The sequence below is a fragment of the Octopus bimaculoides genome, chromosome 2 (assembly GCF_001194135.2).
Source record: "Octopus bimaculoides isolate UCB-OBI-ISO-001 chromosome 2, ASM119413v2, whole genome shotgun sequence".
NCBI classification, from domain to species: Eukaryota; Metazoa; Mollusca; class Cephalopoda; order Octopoda; family Octopodidae; genus Octopus; species Octopus bimaculoides.
The window spans coordinates 65,663,249-65,675,641 of record NC_068982.1 but is presented as its reverse complement, the minus strand read 5'-3'; the positions used below and the strand labels follow the sequence as shown (position 1 = coordinate 65,675,641).

At 35.9% G+C, this 12,393-nt stretch overlaps 1 protein-coding gene across 1 annotated transcript in view; it reads left to right on the top strand.

Annotated features, from left to right (window-relative positions):
• The first annotated feature begins 346 nt into the window (after positions 1 to 346).
• LOC106868683 (isocitrate dehydrogenase [NAD] subunit beta, mitochondrial) overlaps positions 347 to 12,393 on the top strand; it is a 24,509-nt gene continuing 12,462 nt past the window's right edge. Inside the window, exons 1-5 of the mRNA XM_014914067.2 lie at positions 347 to 452; positions 3,540 to 3,599; positions 4,786 to 4,931; positions 11,046 to 11,186; positions 11,582 to 11,714. Coding sequence (XP_014769553.1) covers positions 390 to 452; positions 3,540 to 3,599; positions 4,786 to 4,931; positions 11,046 to 11,186; positions 11,582 to 11,714 — 543 coding nt within the window. The 5' untranslated portion in view covers positions 347 to 389. The remainder of the gene's footprint in view (positions 453 to 3,539; positions 3,600 to 4,785; positions 4,932 to 11,045; positions 11,187 to 11,581; positions 11,715 to 12,393) is intronic.

Here is a 12,393-nt window from a genome sequence, read left to right as displayed (position 1 = left end):
TGGATTTGGTAGATGGAAACTGAAAGAAGCCCGTCGTACATATATATATATATATATATATATATATATATATATATATGTATGTATGTGTGTGTATATGTCTGTTTGACCCCCCCAACATCGCTTGACAGCCGATGCTGGTGTGTTTACGTCCCCGTAATCCAGCGGTTCGGCGAAAGAGACCGATAGAATAAGTACTAGGCTTACAAAGAATAAGTGCTGGGGTCGATTTGCTCGACTAAAGGCGGTGCTCCAGCATGGCCACAGTCAAATGACTGAAACAAGTAAAAGAGTAAACAAAAAAACACATATTACTAGTCAGAAATATCCGATCGTCTGCTGCAAAAGGTATATTAATGTGACCTTCACCGTTTGTCATTGTTACAAACATGGCGTCCCTTGTCATCTCGTCCTTTCGGTCTGGTCTTATTAAAGGAGCTCAACGTTACTCTGTAAGTATATTAAACAATTCTTCTGTTTTTTTCCCTCTTTGGTTTATCTTATCTTAGTTCATATCATACTGTGGATAATATTGGCTTATGTTAAATCGCTGTAATCTTCACCAAATCTATTAACCTTTACTCCCAACCTATACGTTGGACTTTCGCATTTTCTTTCTCTCGCAACCTTCAAATTAAATTGTCATATGCCGAGTCAGAATGACATTTCATTAAGAAATGAAATTTGCTAATCGAAAGGCTGTACAGTTCTATGGAATTAGAAACTATATTTTACTATCAACCGCCGTGGAAATGTATTTGTTATTTAACACTAGGTCAGCTGTGAATGAATATACGTATGATTAATTCATCTGTCTTGAATTTATGTCTCTCTCTTCAATGTCATATTACTGAACTGTCAATATTTTATATAGTGTATCACATAGTCGAGACTCCGAAATAGAATATTTCCCAAATTGAAAATAACTTGGTTGATTCCTTTGCGCATCCGTTCGTGTGCGCACTAATGCACAGAAATATACGGACGCCTGAAAACATGCGTGTTTCTAAAGGTTTCCAACCGTGACTCTTTCGTCTTTTAAAAACATCCCGATTGTGATCATTTCATCTTTTAAAAGCGTTTCAAACATGATTATCTCTTCCCCCTATGCTAGTCTAAATAGGGGGTGGAGCACAATGAGTAATATTTACTGCATTTTTGATTTTGACCCAAAAATATTTTTTTACAAATGTTCGCTACCTTACAAAAACTATATCAACTGAGCAAATGACCTTCTCTGAATGCATTAAAAGCACTATAACATATTCAGAACACTAATTCAAGAAATTATCTCCGATCTCTTTGAGTAGAAAAAAAGACTTAATTAGCTGGGGCAAAATGAGTAAGACACGATAGGGTAAATTTACTTCTTCAATTCTTCAGAATTAAATTTGAAAAAAAACAAAAAACAAAACAAAACAAAAGTAATTCATGCACATAAGTATCTGTATTTAGATATCAGAAAGATCAGAAATGCAACAAAAATTTTAAATATCTCAGTCAAATGAAAGAGGCTCATGGAAAAATGGCACATGATATGAAATTAAGGAAACTCGACAAAATCCAAAAGCTCAGCATAAAATATTCTCTATAACTTCTTCACGATCTGATGGAGTGGCTCTCTTCCTGATATATATATATATATATATAGGTTATGAGCGATAGTGGTGTCAATTAGACCCAGAGGTTTCAGGTAATGCTGAGTAAGTGCTATGTATTAGACCAAAGTTAAGCTCTAGGTTCGGTTATTATGCGAATAGGGGGTCCAACTCAGGTCGTATAAATATTTATAAATGTTCTATATTATACACAGCCTTGGCTTTTTTTTCTTATGAAAAGTAAATCCTTATATTCACATGGTATATATATATATCTATATATATATATATATATATATAGCGTGTGAATATAAGGATATATATATATATAGCGTGTGAATATAAGGATATATATATATACCATGTCATTAAAAACAAAGTACTGTATACAATGCAGTTTGCTATCATTGCTATTTTCCTTTACTTATTGCTACTTTTCATCACCTTTTCCCCTTTTCTGATGAGTTGTAGTGTACTTGAGCAATGTATTCGATAAGCTCATTATTGCTGTAATACTGCAAAAATAAGATATATAAAATAAAATATGGGATGCTTATTTTCGCCTGGTGAAATGCTTAGCAGTATTTCACTCCTTGCTACATTCTGAGTTCAAATTCAGCCAAAGTTGACTTTGCCTTTCATCTTTATGAGGTCAATAAATTAAGTACCAGAGTAATTGCAAATGCTTGAAACCTGGTGTTCAAACCAGTCAAGGTTTGTTGCAACTGTCTGTAAGTATTCAAAATGATTTCTTATTTAATTTACTATACGTACTACAGTAATCCCTTGCCATATCGCAATTCACCTATCACGACTCAGTACACCGAGGTTCACTTATTGTGCACTGGGTTAATATGATCGACTTACCCATTCCCCATAAATTTCAAGCTTTGATCAAGTCTACTGGATCAGAACTTATCTGGAGGTTAAACAACTTTAACAACTAGTAACTGACTTATCTTCACTAATAAGGGACCTTCTACATAATCACTTTTATAAATTTCCACCTGGAGATTATATCTTGTAGAGATACATCCTCTGCAGGAAATTTCTATTTTAATAGATCGTTACATTGCATCTATCTTTTCTTGTGAAGTAAACACCTCTGATGAGACCCCAATGAGGGTTGAAAATTAAAGCTGTTCATAATTTTTTTCAATCTACAGAGAAATAGGTAAATTTGATATGCTTTTATGTTTAAGCTTACATGTATATATTCAAAATATGTGTGTGTGTGTGTGTGTGTGTGTGTGTGTGTGTGTGTGTGTGTGTGCATGAAGATGGATATTCCATGGCCTTGTTTGACAAAAACATGAGTGAAGTGGTGATAAAGCCACTGTCTCCTTCTCAGGTCTCATAGTCTTGCATGCTGCTTGGTGACCTCATTATGCCAGTGACATGAAAAAAGCACCCAGTACATGCAGTAAAGTGGTTGGCATTAGGAAGGGCATCCAGCCAAAGAAACCATGTCAAAACAGTTACTGGAACATGATGCAGTCCTTGGATCCATTAGATCCTGTCAAACCACCCAACCCATGCCAGTGTAGAACATGGACATTGAACGATGACAATGATTATGATTTGTTGTTGAAATAATGGCCAATGTTTTATACTTTTAAAAACATATGAAATAATAAGAAATCTCTTACTTGAAAAACAAGTAGGGATTAGTGGCAGGAAGAGCCACCAGCTGTAAAATCCTGCTTTGTCCAACTCATGCTAACATAAAAAAACAGATATTAAAGAAACAAATGAATGAATAGACAAAACCTCTTTTCTATGATTCAAATTTTATACAATATGTATTAATATTCTAGTTCAACGCATTTCCATTCACAAATTCAAATAATTTTCAATTTGAAATGTTAGATTTTCATTTCTTATTTATTCTTTTATGTATATTTTATTCATATATATATATTTATTCCCTCTATATTTCAGAGTAATTACAAATGCTTGAAACGTGGTGTTCAAACCAGTCAAGGGTTGTTGCAACTGTCTGTAAGTATTTAAAATCATTTCTTATTTCATTTACTATACCTACTACATTAATCACTTGCCATATCATGGTTCACCTATCACACACTCAGTACATTGTGGTTCACCTATCATGCACTCAGTACATTGTAGATTTTTCTGGCTAATGTATATCGCAGGTTTCTGTGGCTGATAGGTATTTATATTTTTTTAGATTTTATTTCTCTGGGAGGTTTTGGAATGTAACACCCGCAGTGGACGAGGGATTACTGTATTTACAATATTTATTTACCTGTTTACAGTAGATGCATCACTCACAAGGCTTTTTTATAGCTTCAGGCCAACCAAAGCTTTGTGAGTGGATTTGGTAGAGGGGAAACTGAAGGAATCCTGTCATGTGTGTGTGTTTGTGTCTCTTTGTCTTGACATCATATGACATTTGGAAACAAATGTCATCATCATGCAAGTGGTGTCCAACATCCCTAATCTTCTATGAAAACATGCCAAGTCATGGGGAAATATCACGTTGCTTAAAAACAAGTGAGAGACAGGAACATGAAAGGACATCTAACCATAGAAAATCTGTTTCAGTGAATTCCCTCTGGCTTTTGCAAACATGGAAAAGTGGATGTTAAATGATGTTGTAATATCCTATCAGAAATAGTGCACCCCCAGATCTAGAAAATACAGTTTACAAAAGTCTTCCCACAATACAAATTAGTTCTCACCTAGAATATTCTGAAGCACCTTCAGGCGCCAAAGTCTGGTGACGAGCCTGATTAGGGAGGTAATAAGCAGCAAAGATGACATGAAATAATAAGTCTTTCTGATTTTGAGAGGAGGAACAAGTCAATTACATCAACCCCAGTACTTGACTGGTACTTATTTTATTGATCCTGAAAGGATGAAAGACAAAACCATGGCAAGATAATAATACCGTTGACACTAACTTTCTTACACAGCTGCAGATTGTGGTGGAAGGATACAGTTAATTAAACTGATCCTGATACTTAACTGTTACTTATTTTATTGGCCCCCAAGAGAAAGAAATGCAAAGTTGATCTGGATGGGAGCTGAACTTAGAACATAGCTAGGAACATAGCTGAATACCATGAGCTGTTGTAATAATAATAATAATAATAATAATAATAATAATAATGCTAAAAGTTAAATAATATATTAATTAAATGACTGTTTTGTTTCCTTTCAGGTAAATGAGCCTGTTGCCAAATCTATGAAAAAACATGTTGTTACCATGGTACCTGGAGACGGTGTTGGTGCCAGTCTAATGACCAGTGTACAAGATATCTTTACAGCTGCTGGTGTACCTGTGGACTTTGAGGAAATTTTCATTAGGTATATATTAAGAACAAATATTATCAACAAGATCAGTAAATTCCTGTTGGTGATCTTTCAAAATGTTTCGATATGAGGTGGTATCAAAAAGTTCCCAGGCTAGTTCCGTAGCATACCAATAAATGGCTGCACATGGTTGCATGTGCAGTGAGAGCTTGCTGTGACCTTCATGAAGCAGTGCACTGAGTGATATTGCTGTGTTTATCTCACAGGTTGTGGAATTTATGGGGGGTTTTTTTGTGATCATGTGTATGCTGTAGTCTGCAATTTTTGTCATGGACAGGAAGTTGGAACAAAGAGCCAACATGAAATTTTGCTACAGTGACATTGAGCATGCTTCAGCAAGTTTACGGCGACGAGGCAATGGGTTGTATGCAGTGTTTCGAGTGGCATGGGCACTTCAAAAGGCATAACAAAGCTGCAGCTCAATCAAAAGCATGCTCATCAGTTTTTTGACATCTGCAGTATTGTGCATTGAGAATTCATCCCCCAGGGCTAGACTATCAATTGAGAGTGTTACTGTAACATTTCGAAGTGTTTGAGGGGAAACATTCATTGGAAGTGACCAAATCTGTGGAGCACAAAGAATTCGATTCTTCACCAAGCTCTCTTTACTCATGGGTTTCTCACCAAAAACAATATCATATTGCTTCCACAACCACCCTATCAGCCAGATTTAGCGCCTGCAGACTTCTCTCTGTTCCCCAAGATGAAAATGCAGCTCAAAGGTTGCCATTTTAACACTGTTGTCAAGATCAAGAGTGAATCATGGAAGATCCTTGATTCACTTACAGGAAACAACTTCCAGACTGGACTCCAAAAGTGGCAGTAAATTACCTGTGTATTGCTGTGCAGGGGGACTATATCAAAGGTGATGATGTTAAAACTTAGGTAAATAAGTTATTTCATTAGTAAACATAACTAGTCCAGGAAATTTTCAATACCACCTCATGTGCATGTTTATTATTATTCCATTTTATTATTCAAAGCTCTTGATTTTACTTGCTTTGGTTAATTCTGTGAGAGTGAACAGCAACCTATCGTCAAAAGTCTCACAGGGTCTCTTTCCACAATACTTAACATTCAAGTATCAATCTCAAAATCCTCACTGTCCCCAGAAGAGTAGTTTTTTGGCAGGGTCCACCCTCATGTCAATTCTAATTTCTCCGATATATTTCTCAAACTCTGTTATTTGTGCTCCCATTCCCCCTACAACTTCTGGGATGACAGTTAATCTCTTCATTGCCCACATTCTTGCAATTTTGTTTTTTAGTAACTTGTATTTTTCCATCTTTTGCAGCACTTTGTCTCCCATGCATGTGTCCCCAGGTATGGTAAGATCTATGATCTTAGCTTCTTTCTTCCTTTTATCCACTACAATATTGTCTGGTCTCTGAGCATCAATTAGTGAGTCACACTGAATTGTGAAATCCCATAAGATTTTATATTCATTATTCTCAGTGGCACCTTCTAGTTTATGTTTGTATTATTTCTGTGTTCTTTCAAGACCATACTTCTCACACAATCTTCAGTGAACAAACTTAACTATTTTATCATACCTCCTTTTGTATTCCTTTTGGGCCAATTTACTACACTCACAGATTATTTTGTTTTTGCTGCCACATATCCTACAAAGGGGAAATTCATTGTTCTTATTTATTTGGAACTTGGTGTAATTAGTTCTGAGCTTGTTCATGGGCACTGCATACCAATGTCTCAGTGCATCCTTTCAGATCATTTCTCCTTAGTGATCCCCAGGTATTAACCTTGTCTTTCCTTCGATTTCTCTGAGGTATTGCCCATACATTGCTTTCATTTTCCAGTTGTTTAATTTTTGTTCTCTGTCTTGTTTCTTAAATGTTTTTGGGTGCCACAATTTTAGTAGGTAACATGTTGTTTCTAACAGAGGCAAGCAAGGGTTCAGTCTGCTGTTTGACGTACCATCCTGGAATGTTTTCCTTATTTGACAATACAGATCTTGCGTCCTATGAGGCCTCTTCCTCCCTTGTACTTAGACACATAGTCTACTGATATCTCTTTTAGGGTGCAGTTCCTTGTTCATTGTCATCACTTACCTGGTTTTTCTATCCAATTCCTCAAGCTCATTTTTTGTCTGTCTAATACCTGCACCGTTTTGCATTAAGGAAACAGCCCATGTATTCATTGCTCTGATCTTGTTCTTTCCATTGAACCTACTCTCCATGATTAATTTGGTTCTTCTGAGATATTCTTGCCTAAGGCTTTCCTTCATCTCACTTTCCTTGATTTTGTCATACTCCAAAATACCCAGATACTTACATCTATTCATCTCAATATCCTTGATTCTCTCACTGTTGGGTAGATCTACATCATCAGATGTCACTACTTTGCCTCTTTTTATGGTAAACATACCACACATTTTTATCCAAATTCCATCCTTACTGAATGTTTGCAGTGTTGAAACAAGACCATTTACTTCATATTCACTCTTACAGAATATCTTTAAGTCATCCATATATAGCAATTGATTTAAGTTTCTGCCATTTTTCAAGGTGTGACTTTCTGTAATATCTGTGTGAGGGGTTTCATGCAAATCACAAACAGCAATGGTGACAGACTATTTCCCTGGAATATGCCTCTCCTGATGTTAAACTTCATGATTATTATTATTATTACTACTACTACTACTACTACTACTACTACTACTACTACTATGTGAAGATGCATGGCTTAGTGGTTAGGGCATTGCATTCACAATTGCTAGATCGTAGTTTCAGTTCCTAGACCAGGTGGTGTGTTGTGTTCTTGAGCAAAGCACTTCATCTCACATTGCTCTGCGATCACTTCAACACCTGATATGTGGTACACCATGCACCTGTTCAGGCAATGTTGATCTGATGGAGGGAGTGAGCTAATTGTACAGTGCATTCATTTGATCACCATAAACTAATCATTTGTGCAGGTCATTTGACAAAAGCTGAACAATCAGCTGTCTTCAATGGAAGAGTCCACCACTACTACATTTTGAGTTCAAATCCATGGAAGTTGACTTTGCCTTTCATCCTTTTGAAGTCAATAAAATAAGTACCAGTTGAACACTGTGATTGATGTAATTGACTTACTCCTTCCCCTGAACTTGCTGGCCTTGTGCCAAAAATTTGAAGTTATTACTACTACTACTACGTTCTACTACTACTGAGTTCAAATTTCACCAAGGTTGATTTTGCCTTTCATCCTTTTGGAGTCAATAAAATAAGTACTAGTTGAGCACCAGGGTCAGTTTAATCGTCTATCCACCCCGTCTCCCATAATTGCTGGCCTTGTGCTAAAATTTGAAACTATTGTTATTGTTGTTACTGCTGCTGCTACTACAGGCAAGCTAGCAGAATTGTTTGTGCTATTTCTGCCGGTTGCATATTTCACTGAGATTGATTCTGCCTTTCATCCTTTTGGGGTCAATAAAATAGGTACCAGTCAACCCATGCCAACATGGAAGATGGAGGGTAAATGATGATGATGAGCACTGGGGGTTGATGTAATCAACTAGCCCACTTCTCCAAAATTTCAGGCCTTTTGCTCATAATAGAAAGAATTGTTAAAGTATCACTATAAGCCAATAAATGGAAAGTGACTGCAAGTGTGCAGTAGTTATTACAATTTAATGATATTTAGGGGACAGTGGAAGACAAGTATATTTGTAGTAATTAATGTTAGATATCTACTTTAAGAATCCTACAGAAGATAAGAGGACAATGAAAAAAAATGCCAGTGACAGATAGGGCAAGTGTGGAAAAAGGAAAGAGATCGAGGGAAAAGCTCATCTGCCCTTTGACACATTTACTTTTAACTATGCTGGATGGTCACATCCTTTTTTTTGACCAGTAAAGAGAATAAAGGGATGAGTTTAGTCACCAACAAGCCAATCATTATATCAAGCTGTATTGTAATGTGGTTCATGTATGAGATTTGTTGAAATTCTTCAGTACATCAAGGTTGAATTGTTTTCTGGTCTTGACCACAAAACCTACTTTTTTAGATGCAATTTTAGTCATGTTGTTAGTACGTTTGATTAATTAGCTGTAAGAGGTGTGACTTATGTATTAGTACAAGTTGTAGTGAATTGACATACTAGCATAAAATTTTGATGTAAATGTATTATCTTTTTTCATTATTATTATTATTATTGTTTAATCCCATGCCAGCCATGATTGAGCAGAGCTGTGATGAAAGGCTATGGCTATCCCATTCTTTTTTCAATCATATATTACGAAGTATGTCCTCTTTTTTTAAGACAGAAGTGTGTAAATTGAGGGGAGTTTGATTGCTATTTCTAACAGATTTAGAAACCACATTTAAATTCTTTCATTGGTTTGTCAGATGTTATTGTTTACTTCTTGAGTTTAACTTACACATGTTAAACTGTAACTGATTATTGAAACCCTCCTCCTCTACCCCTTCCAAAGCTCTGATTTACACTTTAAAACTTCTACCTTAAGATTATTTTATTATTGCATTCTTGATGATCAGGTAATGGAACATGGGTTCCTTGGGACTTAGACTTCTGGCAGTTTGTTATTCTTGAGAAGACATGTCAAACTAAGTAAAATCATGATTGTCCTTGCATCCAGGTACGTCCCCTGCATCCCTCTTCAGCTGAACCACCCTAATCTTGTGGGCTCATGTGTGCAGGTGCCACATAAAGGGCACTTGTGCCAGTACCATGTAAAAGCACCCAGTACACTCTGTAAAGTGGTTTATATTAAGAAGGGCATCCAGTCATAGAAACCATGCCCAAACAGACATGAAACCCAGGCAGCTTTTCAGCTGCCCAGCTCCTGTCGAACCATCCAATCAGTGCCAGCATGGAAAATAGAGTTAAATAATGATGATGATGGTGTGATTGTTTATTTTTAGAATGACATTGTAGAGTAGATGTGAGGTGCAGGTTTGAACATAAAACAGTATATTCGGGCTACATATGGTCAGTTGAAATACTAAAGGGTTAAGGTGCAAGCATTGCTGTGTGACTGAGAAGTTCACTTTAACAATTATATAGTTCTGGATTTATTAAAACTTCTATCTTAAGATTAGTTTATAACTGCACTCTTTCTGGTCAGGTAAAGAAATGTGGGTTTGTTACTGTTTAAGCTTCAGTCATGGCTGTATAGTATCTCAATGTGCGGTGCCTTCAGCAAGTGTCTTCTGTCATATCTTCAGGTAAAAAAAAGCCTTGGAAATTATGTAGAAGCTCATTAGAGGGACTGTTCTTATTCTTGAGTGATTGACTTATGTTGCCAGGTTCATTCAGTGTAGTCTGCTTTACTGTAAGCATTCAAACCAGGTATCCAATCAGTGGATAACTTCCTCTTCCATTCTTCCCACCATTATTAAAGACTGAATAAAAAACATGGGTGCTTCACTTTCTCTTCTGACTAAACCCTTAAAAAAGCAATAGTCACCAATACTAATAAAACACTAGTAAGATTAAGGCCATGTGGTTAGAGTGTTGGGCATATGAACATAAAGTCATAGATTCTATTTTGGGACCAGGCAGTGCATTGTCTCTTTGAGCAAGACTCTTTATTTCACATGTCTACCTAACCAAAAATAAGTACCAGCAGGGAGTTGCTTCAGTCTTCTCTCTTTTCAGCTGTCACATCCTGGATATTCTGCTGTGTCAGGTGTGTCAAAAGGGCATCTTTATCTGCTCTCATAGGAACCTAAAGCAATTAACAAAAGCATGGTACCATGTACCATGCTTTTGTTAATTGTTTTAAGTACTAAGCCATACTTACTATTGTGTGGTGGCTATGTTTTGCTCATGTAGACAAACCAATGAAAAAGCCTTTTTATAATCATTTGACCTACAAAAAGTAGCAGCTAAATCACAACACACCATCTTGAAAAAGTGAATGATATATTAGGTAATGCAGTTCTAGATTCACATGAAGCAATCAGACTATTTCACTGTAGGTATGCCATCAATCATGACCCTGTTCCTTTAGGGTTTACCTGGGATTCTATAACTTGTGTGTATGTATGTGAAATTATGATTATCTTGATGTACAAAATATATTTGAAAGTGTCACAGTTTTGATTACACGAAATGCTTATTGCTGATGATCTTTTTTTCAGTGAAGTACAGCCAAGTCAAAGTGCAAGTTTAGATACTGTTGTTGAATCATTCAAAAGAAATGGTGTTGGCATCAAAGGCATCATTGCAACTCCTGCTGATGCCAAAGGCGGCGTGTTGGAAAGTTTAAACATGAAGTTAAGGTTGGTAGCTTTTCCTGACACAAGTTGTTTTCTAGAAGAACTAAATCATACACAGTCTGGAATAAGTAAACACACACACACACACAAACACCATAATACCAACTCACAGATTATAAGTTCAAATCCACTGCTGGCATTTTAATATATTTCTATGACTAGCTCTTAATTCTAAAATGTTTCAGTTTATCTATCTTCCAGGAGGGGGTACCAGGTCATCTGGGAATATTATGATAGAGTGGCCTCTGTCAATGGGGAGAATAATTTGATTCACTTCATACCATGAAACCTGACTGCTGTTGATTTAAACTGGAATTTTGGAGATTTTTTTTCTTGTAATTAAAATTGTAATATAAAAGTATTAAAAATACAACTGTTTAGACGTTACTCTCTTCCAGACGTGAACTTGATATGTTTGCCAATGTCGTTTGGATTAAAAGCATGCCAGGCATCAAAACCCGACATAAGGATATGAATTTTGTGGTAATTCGTGAACAGAGAGAAGGTGAATACAGTGGACTTGAACATGAGGTAAAGAAATTAAGAAAAACACTGCAGTTTTGAGATTAGTGTCAATACTCGGAATCAATATTTTTCTTATAATTTTAAGCATTTCATGTCACAGCTGTAAAAATGGTAGAGCAACAGCTTAAATGTCTTATTTAGATACATCTCTTTATAGCTTTGAAATCCTTCCAAGGTTGACTTTGTATTTCTTCCTTTTATGATCAATAAAATATGTATCGGCTAGTCATGCAGATAATATAATCACCTGTTTCATAATCATCGTTGTCATCAAACATCCCCTTTTCCATGCATGCATGTGTTGGACAGAGTTTATTGAGGGAGATTTTCTATGATCAGATGCTCTTTCTTTCACCAACCACCACTTATTTCCAAGCAAGGTAGTCTTACCCCATGGCTAGATATGTTGTCACAGAATACTGGAAAGTAATGACACTGCTAGTATGACAGTGTCCAATCATTTACAACTATGCCATCAACTATACCCTTCTCCAGTGTGTATACCTATGATAGAAATATATTTTAGGCTTTTGAAGGAATCCAACACTAGAAATAGTGACCTGCTTGATAAGAATGTTACCTTAGTTTAGAAAGAAAATCTATTTTAAATCCATTCTTGTACTGCATATGTGTGTGTATATATATATATATATATATATATATATATATATATATATATATATAT